General features: G+C 32.8%; 1 protein-coding gene across 1 annotated transcript in view; it reads left to right on the plus strand.

Annotated features, from left to right (window-relative positions):
- Window positions 1-16082: 16082 nt before the first annotated feature.
- Window positions 16083-23863, plus strand: part of LOC114340152 (pheromone-binding protein-related protein 6-like) — a 37337-nt gene continuing 29556 nt past the window's right edge. The window contains exon 1 of the mRNA XM_050647847.1: window positions 16083-16214. Within this exon, the coding sequence (XP_050503804.1) occupies window positions 16161-16214 (54 nt within the window). The 5' untranslated portion in view covers window positions 16083-16160. The remainder of the gene's footprint in view (window positions 16215-23863) is intronic.

Genomic DNA, 23863 nt, shown 5'->3' on the forward strand with positions numbered 1-23863 from the left:
AAAAAAAACGCTGATATAACTTAATTAACCTATGAAATGGCAATCGTGTCAAAATTTTATAAATGTCATTAGTGTCAAAATTTGATAACAGTGGAGTAAACTTACCTGGGGTTGGACCAATTACAAACAAGCTTTACGGAGCGGGAAATTTGAATTGCTCCTCTTGGTTTAAAAACAGACTAGAGTACTCAAAAATAGTATCTAAATATTTCAGTGTTAGTGCATTGAGCACAAAACAAATTCCTTGTGAAACAAAGCCAGGATATCAGAAACCGTAGATATGGTAAAAGTAGAAAAAAATTGTTATATTGTTTCCATGCATTGTCCTAGTTGCGAGCAGTTATATCGTTTTGTCTGTCTGTTTTATATCTAAAACTCTGTCTGCGAGGGTAGGATTAAAAATATACTAGTAAACCTATGACAAATCTGGTAATGAGCGGAAATATGACAATATTGACAAAATACAAATACAAATAAAATAAATTCACCGTAATGCAATATAGCCCTGTCGCCAGGGGGTACAACGGCCTCCTTAATTCAGATGGACTTACCCAAGTTTTTCTATGAATTTTAATTTTTTGGGTAACAGTTGATCCGGATGTCGATAAAATTGTTATAAACAAAGAACTTGAGGAATTACATAGCAGCGTTTTTTCGCAAAACAAAACATGTTTTTGTATTTTTTGGGTGATTCTCAGCAAAAAATGGTCTTACAAGTTTTTTCGTAGGATGCATAGTTTTCGAGATAAACGCGGTTAAACTTTAAAAAAATCGAAAAAGTGTAATTTTTGAACCGGAATAACTTTTGACTAAAAAATAAAATAGCAATTCTGCTTACTGCATTTGAAAGTTCAAGTCAAATTACATCGGTTTTGATTATTTGCATTGCTAAAAATTAAGTTTTTATTTGTCAAACACCGCTATAAACACATAGTGTTTCCCGTGCCAAATGCATGCGTTTTAATGTACGTAATATACGTAGAAATTCTGTATGCGCGGCTACTCGTTCGATTTCAAATTAGAAATGCATTGAAAACACCATTCAATCACTATGTGTTTATAGCTTTGTTTAACAATAAAAAAATATTTTTTAGCAATGAAAATAATCAAAGCCGATAGAATTTGACTTGAACTTTCAAATGCAGTAAGCAGAATTGCTATTTTATTTTTCAATCAAAAGTTATTCGGGTTCAAAAATTGCAATTTTTCGATTTTTTAAAAGTTCAACCTCGTTTATGTCGAAAACTATGCATCCTACGAAAAAACTTGTAAAAAAACATTTTTTGCTTAGAATGACTCAAAATATACAAAAAATTGCATTGTTTTGCGAAAAATCGCTGTTACGTGATTCCTCAAGTTCTTTGCTTATAACAATGTTATCGACATCCGGATCGACTGTTACCCAAAAAATTCGTGTTCTACGGGTCAAAATACATAAAGAACTTGGGTAAGTCCATCTGAATTAAGGAGGCCGTTGTACCCCTACTGGCGACAGGACTAATATATAAACAGACACTTACAAAAATATCTGGGGCACGAGATCAAAATAAGCACAGAAGATCAAACACATCAAATATAGAGGCGAATAGGCACGGCATGGACAGCATTTGGCTAACTAAGCCTTATTCTTCTTCTTCTTCTTGATGTGTCTATCCCTGATGAATCGATGATCGTTGACGATCATCATGGCAATCTTAATCTTATTTACAGCAGCGCAAAAAAGCTACACAGATGCTTTCTTGAACCAAGTTCTGAGGTTCTTCGACCAGCCTTTCCAAATATCAACCCCGCTTTCCAAATATCCTTCCTTGCACTATGGCTTGTAGGAGGGCATATATCTGGATTAATTTCGGATAATGTGTTCAAAGTACTATAACGTTCGAGATTTGATGCTGCTCAATACCTACCTCTCGGTTCTTGTTCATTCTTCTGAAGATCTCCTCATTTGTGACTAAGTCAGTCCAGGGGATTTTAAGTATTTTCCGATATAGCCACATCTCAAATACTTACAATTTTCTGTACATATTTTCATTCAAAGTCCACGATTGAGCACCATAAAACAGGCTAGAGAAGACGCAGCACCGTAGCATTCTTACTTTTATACCAAGGGAGAAGTTATGGGCCTTTAAGAAGGCTCTCATCTACATAGTTGAAAGATTCAGAATATATATTACCCGGTTTACCAGTGAAATGATTAAATATTACACAGGTATACGAGCACGAAAACTAAAAACGACACAAAACACAATGGCTGGGCGCTGTTGGAGCGTTGCTTCCATTACTGTGGGCACTGTGTGGCTAGGTTTGGTAGCTCATAGGGATCATACCGCTTCAATCTCTTCGCTTGTTGGATATCGAGAAGATTGTATGCCAGGGTTTTAGGATGCTATTTTGATATCATTCATAATTTGTTTTGCATTGTTAGTTGTTCTTTGTTCAGTAGCTGTTATCTAAGTACCTGCATATCTCTATGTAAAGCGTCATTTTGCACATCGGTAGTTTGTTGTCGATCGATAGGTGTGTGTTTTCCCCAGCACCCAGTAAAGTTTTTTGTATAAAATTCCTAGTTGTACTCTTTTCGTCCATATATATGTTTGGCCCATGTAAACCGTTTGTCCAGGTGAATGCCTAGTAATTTTACTGTTGTTCGGAAGCTATTTTCTTGTGGCATTTTTGTAATAAATTACTTTTAATGGGAAATAAGCCACAATTTTACCAAAAAAATGATTTTATTAACGTTTCGAAGCCCAAATCGGGTTTCGTTGTCAAAGTACAAAATACTACTAAAATAAACAAAAATGTTGTTTCTAAGTAAAAAAATGCTTCTAATAATTCATTTGATTACATGAAATCAATCCCCACTCAAGAATATCTGTCACAAAAAAATCATAGCATGTAACCTCTCTTTAAAAAAACAACCAAATGCAACGATGACAATAAAGGAAATTTACTTTTTTTGAAAGTAAATTAAATGTAAGACCAAATACTTACGATGTCGGGATAGTATCACGAGGTTTTTTCCTGGTTTTCCCTCGTGATTTACTGTGGAATCTCTAACACGAGAATTTTACTGTCATCGTTGCATTTGGTTGTCTTTTTAACGACAGATCACATGCTATGATTTTTTTGTGACAGATATTCTTGAGTTGGTATTGATTTCATGTAATCAAATGAACTATCTTTTAGTAAAGTCGTCCCAGGAACGCAACTCATAAATATTGGCGATATCATTTTAAAGTTTTCTACTTTAAAATGTATAATATACATCTGAATTGCCAATATAAATGAGTCAGATTAAATGAAATATTAGAAGAATGTTTTTACTTAGCAACAACATTTTTGTTTATTTTAGTAGTATTTTGTATTTTGACAACGAAACCCGATTTGGGCTTCGAAACGTTAATAAAATCATTTTTTTGGTAAAATTGTGGCTTATTTCCCATTAAAAGTAATTTATTAGATATTTTACTTCAACATTTTAAGATAATGGGTGTCCATCGAGGTTAATTTGTGGACATGTACCTCTTATTACAATGAATGTAATAATTTGTAGGTTTTGAGGGGTTTTATCTTAATTTTCTAGAGTTTAAATAATTCATTATTTATTAGTATTGTTTAGATATAGTTACAGTCCCTCGATGCTATTATTGTCCTTTTCATGAGCATTTTTCAGTGCGTAACAAATGATAGGAAAAAGGGTAAGTCCGTGATAATACACATTTATGACATTTATTCTAACATTATATTTTAGTTAAATCTGACAGTTGTCACATTTTATTTTCAGTTTGGAATAAAAACAAATCAAATGTGTTTCTTGCATTTATAAAATGGCATTTTCTTTGATTTGTATAGTCTTATAAATTATACAGGTTTTATTTGTAATATTATTATCTAATTAAAAAAAATATTTTTTTTATTATGGCGCCATCTGTCGACAACTAGAATAACTAGAATAAATGTTGTAAATGTCTGTAATCACGGACGTGCCTTTTTTCTGTCACATACAATTTAATGCGTTAGAAAGAAATCGAAAAACTGTGACGCACTGAAAGATGATCATGAGAAAAAGAATACTAGATTATTATGAGAGTTTAGGAAAGCAGTATATGTATTATGCAAATGTTGCAAAAGTTAGGTTTTTGCTTACTGGCAAGTCAGCCGCATATCTGCTACAGGATCAGTCCGAGCATACTACCGTGAATTACACCAGATAGCATGGGATAGAGTTTGGTAAAGATTTCACTATACCTTACAAGATATACCCTTTCTGTAAGGTATGATTTAAGTAGTTTAAAGTAAGCGTAAGGTAGCTTTTTTTTTAAATTGTACAGAAGTTCTGTGTGTCATATCTTGTCAAAAGCTTAAGAGGCACCTAAAAAGGCTGTAGTAGTATTGATTATTTTCCAGACTGTTCTGATTGTTGTGTATAATTTGTGAACTTGTCATATTGTAGCATGTTGGTTACTAAATCTGAATTATGGTTAGGTATAAGACCATTTCGTCTAATATTTGTTTTAGTTTTCTCAACGAAAGTTTTTCAAAAACCTTTACATCTCTTGGATCATGCAGACTTGATATAGCATTGGAGATACTCTCGTGTATGTAGATATATAAAAACTGCTCCTCGTAAATAAATCTCTTTTCCCATTGAATAAAAATATAATGGACCAAACGACTAAACTACCAGACATCGAGTGACTACACCACACACGAGCAGACTATTTCCGAAATACTTTTTGTTAATCAATCTTAACGAGACTGTCTTTGTGTCTGGTAATGGTCTGTAATAAAGTTCCTCCCCGCTGGATTCGATTTTTTCGTGGGAGTAAAATGAAAACCTAAGGAGAGCATAGAACCATTTTTCTATAAATAACCTTTTGACCAAAACTAAAGAAAGAGGCAGTGGACTATAAAAAGAATTTAAAATAAATTACATGGAAAAAAGTTAGTTGAGTGTGTATTCAATGTAACACTTATTTCTATATTTTCTTACTTCTTAGGTACATACTTTTCATAACTGTAGGGGCATTTTCAGAACTTTTAGGTAACAAGGATACTCGCTTAGGCTAAATTAAATTCCTGGCTCAAGTAATGGATATTTAAAGAAATTGTTAAGGAAGTTCTAGGCTGAAAATTACTTTATTTTAAAAGGCAACATTAGCGCGTCATCGCTATTTTTGTTTTCCGAAAGTTCTGCGAACTTTCAACAATGCGGCAACAGTTCGTCGGCAGTAGACAGTGACAGTGACATTATACCATCAAAAACAATAATTATTATACTCATAGGCGCACTAACTTTTGCCAAGTCAGTCAAGGTCGATTTCTTGCTATAGATAATCGATTTTTAGTAGTTCCAGTGTGACAAATAATCTAGGCATGGAATTAAAAAGTTTATTTAAAGAAAGGCTCGTTCTTGCAATATTTTATTGAATTATAGAGTAATTTCCGCGTACCATTTCCTATTAACACTACATCATCAGCATACATTAGGCATCATGGAATACTACCCCGTAGTTTCGCTGTTATCTGGTCCAAAACTAATGAGAATAAGGGTAGATATAATAAGAGTAGATAATAATATATACGATACTGATTGATGCGTTACATATGGAACAAATTGTCAAAATGAAAGAATATTAGATTAAAATGATTAAGGCTCGTTCAATTTAGAAATGATCGCCACATTTAAAGAAAATTTGTGAATATCAAAATCTTTGAAGGTAGGTTTTTAGAGCTTAAACTTAAAGCAAACGAAATGAGACAAATAGGATAGAACTAAGAAAGAAGGACGACCTGCTCCAGGAAGTACATAAAATAATGCCCTCTATTCGTAACGGAACATCACAAGAAATATGGGAGACTTTTAAACAACGTGTAACAACACCAATTGATCATCCAAAGATAAATAATCCTGTGAAACGGAAACACTGGATAACAGATGAAACCATTCAAATCATTGAGAATAGAAGAAACCTTTGTCAAAGTGGCGTGCTTAGTAAAAGGGAAAAAGCTGGTTTTAGAAACGTCAATAGAGAAATAAAACGAAGATGCAAGGCAGACAAAAAACAGTACTATCAAAGTATATGCAAAGAAATTGAGAGACATGATCAGAATAATCAGCCGAGAGATCTATTTAGAAAAATACGCTACCTAACAAGAGACTTTAAAGCCAGAACTTGGGCCATTGAAGACAACGCTGGAACTCTGGGAACAAACAGAGAAGATATAGCAGGGACATGTAGATCGTATTGCAGGGACCTATATAAAGGTAATCAACGCCAAGAACCTGTTAACCAAATCTCTGACGAGGTGGAAGAAGAACCTGATATACTTGAAAATTAAGTAAGAGTCGCGATCAGTAAGCTCAAATATAATAAAGCACCAGGTCCAGATATGATAACAGCCGAAATGCTCAAAGCGACAGAAGAAACTGGCGTAAAATTACTTCATCTACTCTGTAACCAAATATGGCATTCTAAACAATGGCCTGAAGACTGGACAAAATCTACAATAACGACAATTCATAAAAAAGGCAGCTTCCATAAATGCGACAATTATAGAACTATTTCTTTTATATCACATGCCAGTAAAATAATGCTACATATAATCAATGAGAGACTAAAAACATTCCTTCAAAGAGAAATTCCACAAGAGCAAATTGGATTTACCAAAGGTAGAGGTACTCGAGAACACCTGTTGAATATAAGACAGATAATCGAAAAATCTAGAGAATTCCATATTCCACTGTACATATTATGCTTTATAGATTATCGTAAGGCGTTCGACAGGGTCAAGTGGATACACTGATGGCGAATACTAAAAGAAGTAAGCGTACCCCAACACCTTATTTCCCTTATAACTGAACTATACGAACACACTACTGGATAAGTTAAAGTGCTTGACACATTTTCAAACGAATTTCATCCAGAACGGGGTGTCGGACAGGGATGTATACTATCTCCACAACTATTCAATATATATGGAGAGCATATTATAAGAAGAGCACTTGAAGGATGGGAAAAAGCATCTCAATAAATGGTCATAAAATAAACAACGTACGTTTCGCAGATGACACAGCCCTTCTTGCAAATAGTCAAGCAGATCTGATTGATCTTATACGACTGGTTGAAAACGAAAGTCAAATATTTGGTCTCCAATTAAACATATCAAAGACAAAGATCATGATAGTGGATAGACTATATATAACAATCATCCACACATAACCACAATTGATCGCTTTGAGGTTGTGAGCTCATACTTATATCTGGGATCATTAATCACAAACAGAGGGTCACTACAGGAAAAGATAAAACGTAGATGTGATCTAGCAAAAGTCGCCACAGCCAAAATGACCACAATATGGAAGGACTGTCAGATTTCAAGAGCGTTAAAGATGTGGTTGATCAACTGCTGAATATTCACAATACTGACCTACGGATGTGAATCTTGGACCCTGAGAAATTCGGAAAGATGAAAGATAGACGCCACTGAAATGTTCTGTTGGAGACGAATGCTACGAATTCCTTGGACCGACCATAGAACAAATAATTCAATTTTAAGAGAGCTAAAAGTTAGCCAACGACTCTCCAGTAAAGTCCATCTCCAAAAATTAAACTACTTTGGACATGTTATGAGAGCTAACACAGAAAACATGGAAAGGCTCATTATACAAGGAAAGGTGGAAGGCCAAAGATCACGAGGAAGATCCCCAACAAGATGGATCGATCAAATTACAGGAATATGCAAAAGACCTATGCATGAGTTAAAAGAAATGACCAGAGACAGAGATCTTTGGAGACGGACAGTACACGACATCACGTCGACCACTAAACTCCCTCCGGGGGGTCAGGATTGAAGAGAGAGGGAGATATATATAAAGAAAAATTCAAGTAAAGTCGATTCGCTAATCTGACACATCTGTGTACACTAAATTTATAATCACAATAAAAATGCACTATATAGAAACAAACAAACCAAGACACGTTGAATGTTCTAGGAGCACTCTGAAATCATGATTTGGAAGTGCTCCTCGTGCTTGTTTATTTCTAGTGCATCTTTATTGTGATTGTAGTGTAGACAGTTGTGTCTCAGATTAGCGAATCGACTATAATAAATGGTTAGAAAGGGGCACTCAAAAAAATTTAATTCGTAATATTGATTAACAGTGATTACTGAATAGTATTTCGTTGTCACAACAATTTAATTTGTTGTTTCAACGAACTTTTAGACATTGACGAATGTATTTGGTTATTGTCACAATGATTGAATAATAATTGTGAGAATAACTAGAGTACATTAATCAATAACACTCAATTTATTCAGCCAATAACTTGGTTTCGTATATTTAATAAATACTGTAAATTCTGGCAGCAACTCACGTTCTTGATTTCGTAGATGACAAGCAATTACCTTGGTTTATCGTGACAACGTACAGATTTCATTAAAACAATGTACAAATGTTGTTAATATATATGATTATTAAATAAATTGTTGTATATATGATTATTGAATAGATGTAAATTGATTGTTGTGACAACGAATGCATTAATCAATCTACTACTGCATTTAATACCCACAATCAATGCGCTCATTGTGACAATAATCGTAGTTATTGAGACAATAATCGTAGTTATTGAGACAATTAAATGTTTTGCTTGACCATTTGAAAGTTAACGGCTTTTCCTTATCGTGATATCCCTAGCTTCTCTGTGTTACCGAAGTGCCGAATAATAATTGCATTTCGTTTTCAAGTGTAGTCCGTAGTAGAAGGAAGTTTTTGTGTGTCTATTATCGTGAAATTTCGGTCGAACTCTTTTTAAATGTATTCATTTTTTTCGAATCCTGAGAAAACTAATTATTATTTTTGAAAATTTAAATGCAAAATAAAATATTACAGTATTATCGAGGGTCTGAAGTCCCTGAGAACCTCTATAATAATTATTTTAATAAGTCACAGGGGTGAAAAAGAGAAAACTTAGTATAATTTTTAATTTCAAATAGGCATAGCATTCAACAGAAACTTTTTGTTTATTCTAAGGGACTTTCTGCCCTCGGTAATAATGTAATATTTTATTCTGCGTTTAAATTTTTCAAAAATACTTATTAGTTTTCTCAGAATTCCAAAAAAAAATTAATGCGTTTAAAATTAATTCGATCGAAATTTTGCACCTGCGCTCTCAAAAAGGATTAAATTGTTATACATTTTTAGAATCATTATTTCAAACGCTTTTAAATAAGCTGTCACATGACGTACTTTCCCATTAAAAAAAATCAAAGTTACCTGTTATAATATACTTTGATTATTTTAAAAATCGACCTGTCCGAGCGTTTTGCTTATGTGTTAAAAATAAATAAGTTAATTAAAGGGGGGGGGGAGTGTAACACTTATTCCAGTACACTGTATAAGTGAAATCATATGAAAAATCACACAGTGTAAAATACTTTAGGTTAAGGACAAAAAGGGGGATTTAAAAAATTATTATTAATCAATTAATATCATACATTGGGCTATTGCATTCAGTAATTATTAATATAAAATACGTTCATAGTAGAAATGAACGAAACTGATTGTAAGAATGAATAGAATTGCTTGTAAGAAAAACCGTATTTATTGTGGGAATGAACGGAATTAATTGTAACAATAAACGGAAATAATTGTAGAAATAAACGAAATACGTTAGGAGAAATAACACCGTTATTGACAAAACGGATAGTCTTCATCGGTCAATTAACGACGTTGTTGTTTCAATAAATAGTGTTCGTTGACTCAGTGAACAGAGTTCGTAATATCAATAAATAGTGTTCGTTGACTCAGTAAACAGAGTTCGTAATACCAATAAAGTGATATTATGGTATACATAATGAATGTTCATATATTCAATAAACGTAATACATTGGCTCAACGAACGAAAATAATGAATTGATGAACATCGTTTTGTTGTCTCAATAAAACCAAGAATTGGACAAATTTTAAGTATTGCGTTTGTTGTCTGAATTAACATTTTTATTGATATTACGTACCTTTTTCGTTGAGTAGGGTTAGTATTTATACAATCCATTAGATCTTTTGGAAAAACTGATTTTTCAATCATGGATTTTGAATCATGAATTTGAATTTTTAATATTGTAAGTAAATCTGCTCCTTGCTAATATCCTTCGGGGTGATGCGAATTTCTAAAAGAAATACTAAAAATTCTCATTCGGATGAAGCTTAAAATAGGATAAAACCTCGCAATGAAAATTTAAGAATACGTAGTGAACAGTCCAAGGATAAAAATCTATATGATGCCGAAAGGCGCTTTTACAATGGGGGTGGTTGCCACCCCATCTCGGTGGTCGAAATTTTTTATTATATTTTGACCGCAAAAGTTGGTAAAGACATTCATTCTAAGCAAAAACCGTTACATATATTTTTTTGATAAAATTAATAGTTTTCGCTTTTTTTCGCTAACGAAAGTGTTAGTTTTATATCGAAAAAATCACTGTTTTTAACAAGTTTTCTTCTCATAACTCCAAAGTTTTCGTTTTATCAAAACAACTTTACTTAACAAAAATGTACCTTTAAAAAAAAACAAAATTTTAAATTTTCTTTAAAAGACCAATAGTAATCGAGCTATACTTAGTTAGCTCTGTAACAATGTTAGCTCTTCTTCGTCAAATTCTAAATATTGTAGTTTCAAAGTCAAAAAACGGGAAACTATGCATTTTTCGAGGACAACTTATATCATATAACAAAATATCTATCTCCAGAAATAAAAAAAACAGTCTCTACCTAAAAAATTTAGTGACTTATAATGAAAAGAATGCCAGTCCCTATTTCTTTCAGCGAAAAAGTGATCGGAAGCAACCTCCTAATCACCACCCTAATTAAAATTATTCATTGGCCTTATTTGGTCTTCTTTATTTATGTATTATTAATACGTTTTAGAAGTTTGACCGGCTTAGAATGATTAATTCTTGAAAAAAATGGAGTTAACTTCGAATAACGAATTTTTGTAATTTGGAAAAAATGGCTTTTCTTCAGAATAGAAAGATTAGAATCAGAGATACGTAAAAATGTTTAAATATGAAACTGTAGCTTATTTAATTTCTAAGAAACTGGTTTGCAAAAATTTTTTCTACGGCAAAAATTGAGTAAGCTGTTGACAATTAAAACTTGAAATAACATGCAAAAATCACCTTCACCAACCCTTTTAAATTCACCTCCTTTTGCGACTAAAAATTTTAAAAAGATTTAGTAGTAATAGGATTATAGATCTTGTATAAACCTATAAAATTCTTTTTTACCAGACTTTCTAAAATAAAAAATAAAAAAATTACGGTTAAAAAATCAATATATTTTTTTATCTAACAATAAAAATCTGAAAACGTTTGTTTTCTATACTTCCACAAAATTTATTATATCTAAGTGACTACAGCTGTTTCGGCGGAGTGCCTTTCTCAAGTAATATAGTTTACAATGTGTTTGCCTTTTTAATCTTCAACTGAAGAGGTTGAGGAGTGGGGAGCTGTTTGTCTCGAGTTGGTCATTCAGAATTATATCTGTATTTTTCAGTTTATTAATTTCCATAGATTCTAAAAAAGATAGCTTAAGGCCTTTATTTTGAATATGTAGAATTTGAAACTCTTCATTGAAAGAATGATTATGATCTAGAAGGTGAAGTGCGTATGTAGAAGTGTCTGTTTTTCTATTGCTGAAAGCCCTTTTGTGTTCTGCTATCCGTTTGTCAAAAGTTCTGCCAGTTTGACCGATGTACGTTTTCGGACAGTCACCACAAGTTAGTTTGTACACACCACTCTGTAGTTGCTTTCTCTTTCGGCTTTTATTGTTCTTAATATATTTGCTTAAGTTGTTGTTAGTTCTGAAAGCTGGTGTTATTCCTTTCTTTTTTATGTATCTGGCTATTGTTGTTGTTATCTTGCCAGTATATGTGAGAGAGCAGAAGGTACTGGGTTCTTTCTGTGGTGGTGGATACACTAATTTCAGGGCTTTCTTATGGAGTTTTTGGTTTAAAATTTTGTTAACTGTTTGTTCGTTATAGCCGTTGTTTACTGCTATTTGTTTAATGATGTTTAGTTCTATTTCGAAGTTATTTTTTGTCATGGGAATTTCTGTCAGTCTATGTATCATGCTATGGTAGGCTGCTAATTTGTGTTGTGTAGGATGGGATGATGAATTGTGTATAGTTGTGTCAGTATGGGTAGGTTTATGATATACGGAGAACTCATGTTTGTTGTGTAGTCTGGAAATCGTTACATCTAGAAAGTTTATAGAGTTATTCTGTTCTGTTTCTACTGTAAACTCAATATTATTATGAAGTGAATTAATATATGATAGAAATTGGTCAAGTTGTCTGTTAGTTCCTGTAAAGCATACTAGTATATCATCCACGTATCTCCACCAATATAAGAACTGTTTAAATACGGGATGTTTAGAAATTGTTGTTTCAAGTTGGTTCATAAATATATCTGATAGCAATGGGCTTAGAGGATTACCCATAATAAGTCCTGCACTGTTGTTTGTGTATATTTGATTATTGAATTCAAAATAGTCTTGATTTATGCAAATTTCAAGAAGGTGTAAAATTTCAGATGCAATGATCGGATTTGTACTATTATGGTCTAAAAGATTCTTAACTAAAACAAAAGTTTCTGTAGGAGGAACACTAGGAAAAAGATTTTTTACGTCAAATGAAATTAGTCTGGAGTTTTTGGGCAATTGAAAATGTTGTATTTTATTAACTAGTTCTAGTGTATTTTTTACGGTGAATTTAGGCGAAAATTTAGTGTATTCTGTAATAATATCTGACAGTTTTTTTGAAATTTTATATGACGGAGCTGTATAAAAAGAAACTACAGGTCTTATTGGGTGGTCAGGTTTGTGTAGTTTAATAAAAGGGTATAATTTAGGAGGTTGTGGGTTCATAAGATTAAGGTATTTCTGTTCTGTTGGATCTAGTATTGATTTTGAATTTTCAATGGCTAGTTTAATTTGTTTTCGGTATTTTTCTGTGGGGTCTTTGTTTAGTTTTATACTGTTTTGGTTAGTTAAAAATTCTATTGTTTTGTTATTATAGTCTCGTTTGTCGATAGCAATAGTAGTGTTACCTTTGTCACTACTATTGCTATCGACAAACGAGACTATAATAACAAAACAATAGAATTTTTAACTAACCAAAACAGTATAAAACTAAACAAAGACCCCACAGAAAAATACCGAAAACAAATTAAACTAGCCATTGAAAATTCAAAATCAATACTAAATCCAACAGAACAGAAATACCTTAATCTTATGAACCCACAACCTCCTAAATTATACTCTTTTATTAAACTACACAAACCTGACCACCCAATAAGACCTGTAGTTTCTTTTTATACAGCTCCGTCATATAAAATTTCAAAAAAACTGTCAGATATTATTACAGAATACACTAAATTTTCGCCTAAATTCACCGTAAAAAATACACTAGAACTAGTTAATAAAATACAACATTTTCAATTGCCCAAAAACTCCAGACTAATTTCATTTGACGTAAAAAATCTTTTTCCTAGTGTTCCTCCTACAGAAACTTTTGTTTTAGTTAAGAATCTTTTAGACCATAATAGTACAAATCCGATCATTGCATCTGAAATTTTACACCTTCTTGAAATTTGCATAAATCAAGACTATTTTGAATTCAATAATCAAATATACACAAACAACAGTGCAGGACTTATTATGGGTAATCCTCTAAGCCCATTGCTATCAGATATATTTATGAACCAACTTGAAACAACAATTTCTAAACATCCCGTATTTAAACAGTTCTTATATTGGTGGAGATACGTGGATGATATACTAGTATGCTTTACAGGAACTAACAGACAACTTGACCAATTTCTATCATATATTAATTCACTTCATAATAATATTGAGTTTACAGTAGAAACAGAACAGAATAACTCTATAAACTTTCTAGATGTAACGATTTCCAGACTACACAACAAACATGAGTTCTCCGTATATCATAAACCTACCCATACTGACACAACTATACACAATTCATCATCCCATCCTACACAACACAAATTAGCAGCCTACCATAGCATGATACATAGACTGACAGAAATTCCCATGACAAAAAATAACTTCGAAATAGAACTAAACATCATTAAACAAATAGCAGTAAACAACGGCTATAACGAACAAACAGTTAACAAAATTTTAAACCAAAAACTCCATAAGAAAGCCCTGAAATTAGTGTATCCACCACCACAGAAAGAACCCAGTACCTTCTGCTCTCTCACATATACTGGCAAGATAACAACAACAATAGCCAGATACATAAAAAAGAAAGGAATAACACCAGCTTTCAGAACTAACAACAACTTAAGCAAATATATTAAGAACAATAAAAGCCGAAAGAGAAAGCAACTACAGAGTGGTGTGTACAAACTAACTTGTGGTGACTGTCCGAAAACGTACATCGGTCAAACTGGCAGAACTTTTGACAAACGGATAGCAGAACACAAAAGGGCTTTCAGCAATAGAAAAACAGACACTTCTACATACGCACTTCACCTTCTAGATCATAATCATTCTTTCAATGAAGAGTTTCAAATTCTACAGATTCAAAATAAAGGCCTTAAGCTATCTTTTTTAGAATCTATGGAAATTAATAAACTGAAAAATACAGATATAATTCTGAATGACCAACTCGAGACAAACAGCTCCCCACTCCTCAACCTCTTCAGTTGAAGATTAAAAAGGCAAACACATTGTAAACTATATTACTTGAGAAAGGCACTCCGCCGAAACAGCTGTAGTCACTTAGATATAATAAATTTTGTGGAAGTATAGAAAACAAACGTTTTCAGATTTTTATTGTTAGATAAAATGAACTTCCATCAAGTAACGGTCGAATCCATCAATTATATATTTTTTTGAAAAAAAAAAAGAAGAAATCCAATTGGAAGCATAATAATGTAAGTTAGCGGTGTTTTTAGTCATTGGCCTTATTCATTCTTCTTTATTTATGTATTATTAATAGATTCTAGTTTGACTGGCTTAAAATGATTAGTTTTTAAAAAGCTAATTTGGGATTTCTCTCTAAAATCCCCATTCTTGAGAAAATAAATGTATGTATTCCAACCTAATCCAAATGTATAATTACAATATGATTATAATAAAAACTACTTACTAAATTAGAATGAGTTTTCGTTGTCCAAAATAGTCAAAAAGTCCAAAAATATAGGTATATGAAAACTATTTAAAAAGGCAGTATAAATATTAACTAACTTTGTTTCTTTTCCCACAAATTTCAAAACGCAACAACCATAAATAATCAAACTACGTACAGCTGTGCCACAGCCGCCATATTGAATAATTTTTGACGTCATTTGAACATCCTACCAGAACAAAGTTATAATGCGCATGCGCCGGGATCATAGGTTTTAACATATAAAAATTCACCCTCATATCGCCGGTAAAGAAGTATAACTTCAAAAATTTCCCCCCCAAGATGGGGTGGCAACCACCCCCATGGTAAAAGCGCCTTTCGGCATCGTATAGATTTTGATTCTCGGAGTATCCACTACTTATTCTCAAATTTTCAAGCAAATCGATCCATTCTGTAAAAATTGCGAGGTAAAAAGCTTCGGTTCCTGGACTAATTTTAATTTTTGGTATACCTACTTTTGGATTAAAACAAAAGCACAATATTACAGAGTGATTTTAATTAAACGTATCACTTTCTGAACAAAACAAGGTTGTTAAATGCATTAAAACCGTCAATGACTCCTTGTTAATAATACGTTAAAAACAATGTATGGCAATCCCATTCATCATACCCCATGATAATCGACGAGGCATATCAGAGAAACTTCAATTTTTTTCTAATTGAATATAATCATCAGCAATTCATGTCTCTTCAATCCGTACATAAAAATTCAAACTGTCAATCAAATCTCTATATCATATATCTGATCATGTAAGAGGATTGATAATTAATATTTTTAATAGAGTACCTTATTAATTAGTAGTATAGGATGCTATTAAAAGTTTTTAATTGATAATTATTTGTTTGTGTCATAGATTGATATATCCTGTGTATCGATATTTAAGAAGCCAGATGCATCTGGCGACTCACTAGTTAGTTTAAATAAAAAAAAACACTGAAATAATGTTTAAAACAGTGGGTTGCTTTTTTGCGCTGGTAGTTCTAGTGGCTGGCCGTGTAAGTGATTTTGACTTGGGACAATTTATTATTATTATTTATACTATTATAAACATTTCGAAATTAAAAACTATTTACATATAAACAGAAGACAGAATGACAAAATTAATTTTAGCGTCCCTCCTCAGTTGATATCATAATAATTGCAAATATGTATATATTTTCTTCTTCTTTCGATATCCTTTTCATTACTAAATTTCTTCTTCTTCATGTACCACGTCCTTTCAGAACGTTGGTTACCATCATAGCTATCTTAATTTTATTCACTGCCACCCTAAATAGCATGCTTGTATCAACACCATACCAATCTCGCAAGTTCTTCAACCATGAGGTTCTTCTTCGTCCTGGACTGCGTTTGCCTGCTATTTTTCCTTGCATAATATTTTGTAGCAACCTATATTTGGGACCTCTCATTACATGTCCGAAGTACTCCAGCTTGCTCTGCTTGATGCTTTTTATGATCTCAGTAGTCTTGCTGAGACGTTCTAGTATTGTGGAGTTTCGAATATTCTTCACACAGGAAGCTTTTAAAATTCTTCTATAGCACCACATTTCGAAAGCCTCAAGGCAATTTAGATCGATTTTATTCACAGTCCAGGACTCGACACCATAAAGTAAGACCGAGAACACGTAGCAGCGAAGTAGGCGGATCCTCAATGCCAATTTTAGGTCCCTGCTCTATCCTAGATCTAATTTCGCCGTTACTTTCTGCGGTACAATTTAGTTGCTGTCCAAGGTAAACGATTTTATCAACTTGCTCAAGTTTGGTATTATTTACATATACAGGGTGTCCAGAAACTCTACCGACAAACGAAGACAGGAGATTCCTCAGATAATTTTAAGACAATTTAACCCAATTCAACTAGTCCGAAAATGCTTCCTAAGGGAGCTAGAGCTCTTTGGAGATGGCGCCATGTAATTAGTTTTTCTTAAATACCTCCAGAACGCTTCTATCTAGAAAAACGAAAATTTGTGTACATATCTACTCTCCAGAAATGAATCGATTCCATCCAATGCGAATTTCTAGTACGGGTCACAGGCGTCCGTTTTGGGTAAAGCAACGGTTATTTTATCGTATAACTTTTTTGTCTTCAACTTTTAAGCATTTTTGATACTGAATTATTAAATTGTGAGATATTCTAGTATTAAAAGGTACTCTTACTTTAAGTCGGTAGGACACACCGTTTTCTAGAAAAATCGATTTGAAAATTTTTAATTTTGGGAATTTGAAAAAAAAAAATGAAAAAAAAAAAAATAAGAAAAAAACGATATATTTTACCAACTTAAAGCAAGAGTAACTTTTAGTAGAGTTGGTGCAAAACCTCGTGAACCTTGGAAATACGTATGTATAACCGAAATAAAATGAAGCCTAAAGACATACGACTAATTTATTTGCTGCGAACTGCGCGACAGGGTCCCATCTGCGCCCTGATATTTTCAGTAATGTCGGATTCAATCGTTTCCTTCGTATATTGACGTCACCAAATGAATGAATTAGGTTCACGAGATTTTGTAACAGCAATACTCGAATATCTCATAATTGAAAAATCTACTGTCAAAAATACTTAAAAATTAAAGACAAGTTATGCTATAAAATAACTGTCGACCTACCCAAAACGAACGCCTATGACCGTTTCTAGAAATCCGCCTTTAATGAAATCGATTAATCTTTAAAATATAAATAAATGTACCAGTTTTCATCTTTCTAGATAGTTTTTTTTTTATTTTTTTTTTAAATTCAAAGAACGAAAAATTTTCAAATCGATTTTTCTAGAAAACGGTGTATCTTATTGACTTAAAGTAAGAGTACCTTTTAGTACTAGTATACCTCACAATTTAATAATTCAGAGTCAAAAATGCTTAAAAATTAAATACAAAACAGTTGGGCGATAAAATAACCATTGCCTTACCCAAAACGGGCGCCTATGACAGGTACCAGAAATTTGCAATGGATGGAATCGATTCATTTCTGGAAAGTAAATAAGCATACCAATTTTCGTTTTTCTAAAGAGAAGCGTTCTGGAGGTATTTAAGAAAAACTAATTACATGACGCCAACTTCAAAGAGCTCTAGCTCCCTTAAGAAGAATTTTCGGACTAGGTGAATTGGGTTAAATTGTCTTAAAATCATCTGAGGGACCTTCTGTCTTCGTTTGTCGGTAGAGTTTCTGGACACGCTGTATAGACGGTTTTATATGCTTCTGTTTACTTATTACGAGTATTTTTGTTTTCCGTATGTTCAGATCCAGACCTGCCTCCCTACAACTCTCAACGACACTATCAAGTGGTGTTTGCAGATCTTCTTGACTAGAAGCTAGGAGTACTGTATCGACCGCATATCGCAAATTATTGATGACTAGGGAGCGGATTTATATGCGATCAATTTTGATGAAATATGCGCATATATGCGGTAAAAAATTACGAAATATGCGCAAGATGTGCACAAAAATTCAAAAAATGCGCATTTCGAGATACCACAAATTTTCTGTTCTATTCTATTCTAAGGGGTTCTTTTATAGGGGGGGCGGCAATCTTATTTATTATCTTTCAAATAAAATAATTTTTTTATAATATATGCAATTCATTCACAGTTTTTACAAAAACTGCTACCAATAGTTACCTATTTAAAATAAAACAACAATATCACTATAAATATATTATTATCTTCGATTATAATTCACTACAATGTGTTTTTTCAAATTCTTTACGAGGAAACATATCCTTTGATTAGATAAAATATTTTTATAACTTGAAAAACTTCTTTCAACATCAATAGAAGTAATTGGGGCGTATTTAAAATAACATGTTATTTTCCGTTAGAAAATCGTAAAACTACGGTTAAAGGTGTAAATTCTCTTAACAATAGAGGATTTAAAAGAATCACCAGAATTATAGGTACCTACTAAATATAATAAAAGTAAATAAAATTCGGATTTCCGGGTAAACCATCCTTCATCACTTTAACATCCTACAATCATTTTATAACGGGTTACAATAAGATCGGGTATTTTTTAAGAAAAAATGAAAGGCAGTGAATGAGCCGTCCTCTTCAGGTAGTTCTCGAATTAATAGATACGACAGCCTGTGCGGGGAAATATTTTGTGTCAAATTAAAAAATTTAAAAAAATTTTTTGGCTTAAATGTTTTTTAATAGGCACAAAATATGCATGTATCTTTAAAAATATGCAAAATTTAGTAAAGTTCTCAAATATGCGAAATATGCATGCAATATGCATTTAGCATAAAATCCGCTCCCTATTGATGACTTTACCGTTCACAAGTATTCCTTCTTGTTTTTCAGAAAGAGCTTTTCTGAAAATTCTTTCGGAGTAAACTTTGAAAAGCAGTGGTGACAAGAGGCATCCCTGCCGTACTCCTCTTTTAATATTAAGAGCCTGTGATTCCACATCATCTACTAAAACTGATGTTGTTTGATTCCAATATAAATTTGCAATTATTCGAACATTTCTGCCGTCCAATCCTATGTCTTTTAGAGCTTCGATCAATATAGAGTGCTTAACACGATCAAATGCCTTTTGGAAGTCAATAAAACAACAGTATATTTTATGTCTACAGATATATCTCGACATCTTTGAGCAAGTACGTTCATTCCAAACAATGCCTCTCTCGTTCCAAACCCGTTACTAAATTTGGCCATCATTAAAGAAAAATAAGCTTTATCTTCACTTTTTAATTTTAACCCCGACATTTACCTTCTTCTTCTTCTTTTTGTGCCGTCTTCTAACTAAAGGTTCACGATCACTTCTTTAAACGCTTCTCTATCTTTTGCAATGCGAAATGTCTGTTCAACACTGAGGTTAGTCCAATCTCTGCCGTTCCTCAGCAAAGATTTTTTCTTTCTTCCCAAGCCTTTTCTCCTCTATTCATCCTTGCAGGATGACGTATAGCAGAGGGTATTTATCGTTTTGAAGTATGTGACTAAGCTACAACGTGTTTCTTATTTTAATTGTGTTCATAAGTTTTCTGCCATGTCCAACTGGTCTTCGAAAAAACACTTCTTCGTCTGAGACTTTTGCAGTCCAAGGAATTTTCAGAATACGCCTATATAGCCACATTTCGAGTGCCGTCAATTTTTTTTTCGGATTGGACTTTTATAGAGTCCAAGCTTTTATCACATATAGTAGTTTAGACCAAAGATAATATTCGATAAATCTCAATTTGATGGTCATACTCAATTTCTTATTTGTAAACATTGACTTGTAGTTTATAAATCTGATTGATTGATTTATACACCAGGAAGGATCTGTTTTTAGGTGGATGTGAGAGGGGGCATTCGGATTTTTGCGGATAAAGTTAGGTGATAACTTCGTTAATAATAATTGACTTATGCTCCTTCTTAAATATGCCCGGAACATTAATAAAAAAAAAATAATATATTTAAAAATTTCAAAGGATTTCTTTTTTTTTTTTTACTTTCTTTGCTTATAACTTTAAAACAATTCATTTTGGAACAAAGTCGTATAGGAATAAAACAAAGATAATTAAATTTTCTATCAGATACGATTGGTTACAAATGTCTGAATTTAGCACCCTTGCTGCAAAATAGCAATACATATAAAATAAGGGGGCAAAACAAGCCCGTCTTTATTCAATGTTTTTCCATCATTTAGGCTACACTTGGAACCTTTCTATTTCGCTCAGAAAATTTCTGTAATGTGCTAAAATCGTCTACCAAATTTCATTAAAATTGACTTACTAAATTTTGCATAATAATTTTGCAATCTAAACTTAAAAAAATATATATTTTTTAAAATCTTGCACAACAAAACTAGAATGTATAAAGATTTGTCAACTTTTTTTTACATATAAAGAAGCACTCCACCTATCTAATGCATTTTACAGAATTGAAATCGGATTATTTAAGCAGCATCAGCAATGTTTTAAAGTTATAAACAATTTTTTGGCTTATAAACAAATTAGTGCTGTGGCCAGGAGGGGGTGCTACGGGTTCCTTTATTTAGATGGACTTACCCAAGTTTTTTTTATATATTGTGACCCGTAAAACACGAATTTTTTGGGTAACAGTTGATCCGGATATCGATAAGATTGTTGTCAAGAAAGAACTTGAGGAATTACATAACATCGATTTTTCTCAAAATAAAACATTTTTTGTGTTTCTTGGGTAATTCTAAGCAGTTCTTACAAGTTTTTTCGTAGGATGCATAGTTTTCGAGATAAACGGAAACTTTCAAAAAATCGAAAAATTGCAATTTTTGAACGCGGCAATTATGCTGACCGGATTTGAAAGTTTAAGTCAAATTATACCGGTGTTAGTTATTTGCATTGCTAAAAATTAATTTTTTTATTATTAAATAAAGCTATTTGTTTATAAGCCAAAAAATTGTTTATAACTTCAAAACATTGCTGAGGCCCCTTAAATAATCCGATTTTAGTTCTGTAAAGTGTATTAGATAGGTAAAGCATTTTTTTATATGTGAAAAAATTAGCCAAACCCTAATTGGTCTACTTTTTGTTCAGAAAGTTTTTAAAAAATTTGAAATTTGGTAGACCGTTTAAGTAAGTTATAAGAATTTTCTAAGCGAATTACTAAGGTTCTAAGTGCTACAAAAGGGGTAAAGAAACATTAAATAACAACAGGCGTATTTTGCCCCCTTATTTTGTATTTATTGCTATATTGTAGAAAAGGTAATACTTTAAGACCTTTTTGACTAGCCGTATATCATACAAAATTTAATTAAAATTTAATTATCTTTATTTTATTTCTATATGACTTTGTTCCAAACCGAATCGTTTTAAAGTTATAAGCAAAGAAAGCAGAAAAAAAATCGATGTTTTTCGAAATATTTAAATATTTTAATTTTTTTATTAATGTTCCGGGCATATTTGAGAAGGAGTAAAAGTCAATTATTATTACTGAAGGTGTCACCTAATTTTATCTGCAAAAATCCGAATGCCACCTCTCACATCCAAAAATAGACGTTTTTTTACATATTAGTCCTGGTCTATTAACTCTGAGCTTATAATTGCTCCGAGGTATTTATACTTGCCTACCCTCTCCAGCGGTTTACCCTCCAATGTCAGATTATGTTGTCAACAGGGTTTTTTGAGATCACGATCTATTTGGTTTTATTTATATTCATTGTTAGTCCCATCTTTTTGCTTTCTCTGGTAATGATTTCTAGGAGAATTTGTAAATCGTCTATATTCTCTGCCACGATTGCGGTATCGTCTGCAAATCTTATGTTAATATTGATGCTCCCTTCAGTTCTTATACCAAAAATTCAGTTTTTTTCCATAGTGCCTCCTGAAATATTAGTTGGGAGTTCACATGAAATAATTGTGGCGACACCACGCATCCCTGTCTGACTCCTCTTTCAATTTCCACTTCGTTTGTCTCACTGTCTTCCACCGGTACGACCACTGTTTGATTGTAGTAAAGATTTTTGTTTAAATTAATGTCCTTGCGATTTATGTGTATATGTTTCAATGCATGTACGAGTATACCACGCTTTTTGGAAATCAACATAAATTCTTTTATGTTGATAATCATAACTTTGGACCCCAATTCAATCCAGTGTTTTCTATTTTGCGCCACTTGTTGTCTTAGAATAGTTTTTGTATATACATCTTTTCCCCTTGCTGTCTATTTCTTCGAAAGTTATCAGTGCCAAATCATCCATGCGATGTCTATTATTTTTAATTCCGGTTAGTTCGTCTTTACATGTTGCTTTAAGTTAAGTGTCTCCACTACTTCTTATTTATTTGTAAATTTCTCTTTGTTTACTATTATCTTTATTTTTGTGTTATCTTCTCCCTTAAATTCATTCTTTCCATTTAAATTTCGTAAGAAGCTATGAAGGTACAGAGATAGAGAAATACTGTATCATTAATGTAAAAAAGACGATAAATCTATTCAAAACTCTAACAAAATTCTTCTTTCTTCTTCTGCTTCAATCTATGCTCATTAACTGCTCGACATAGGCCTCTTCCAATTGCTTTGATCGATTTCTATTCTTGTCAATTCTCATGCACTGCTTGCCCGCGACTTGTTTGATATCATCTGTCCACCTCTTCTTCGGTCTGCCTACTCCTCGGCTGTTCTCTATTGGTCCATAGTTTGTTAATCTCTATTTCATTTTTCGCGATTATCTTGAGCAATTTGCCCGATCTATTGCCACTTGATCCTTGCTATACATGGATCGAGTCTCTCGAGAATGTCGATATTACGAATCCTTTATCTCAAACTAATTCCTAGCATGGCCCTCTCCATCGCTCTTTGGGTTGTACTGAGCTCCAAGGTTTTCTTTGTAAAGACCATGGCCTTAAGCCCGTATCTTCTTCTTCTTTAAGTCCGTCTCCTATCGGAGGTTGGAAATCATCACAGCTATTCTTATTTTACTGGCGGCTGCCCTAAATATGTCGATGGAACTGCAGCCGAACCATTCCCTCAGATTTCTTAACCAAGATATTCTGCGCCTACCGATACTTCTCTTACCCCTGATTTTACCCTGAATGATCAGTCTCAGCAGCGAGTATTTGTCACCTCTCATAACACGGCCAAAGTATTCAAGTTTTCTTCTTTTCACAGTAAGTACAACTTCACATCCTTTTCCGATCCGACGTAAAATTTCGGCATTCGTCACGTGGTCCACCCAAGATACACGTAGC

Source organism: Diabrotica virgifera, chromosome 3 (genome assembly GCF_917563875.1).
Source record: "Diabrotica virgifera virgifera chromosome 3, PGI_DIABVI_V3a".
Taxonomy (NCBI): Eukaryota; Metazoa; Arthropoda; class Insecta; order Coleoptera; family Chrysomelidae; genus Diabrotica; species Diabrotica virgifera.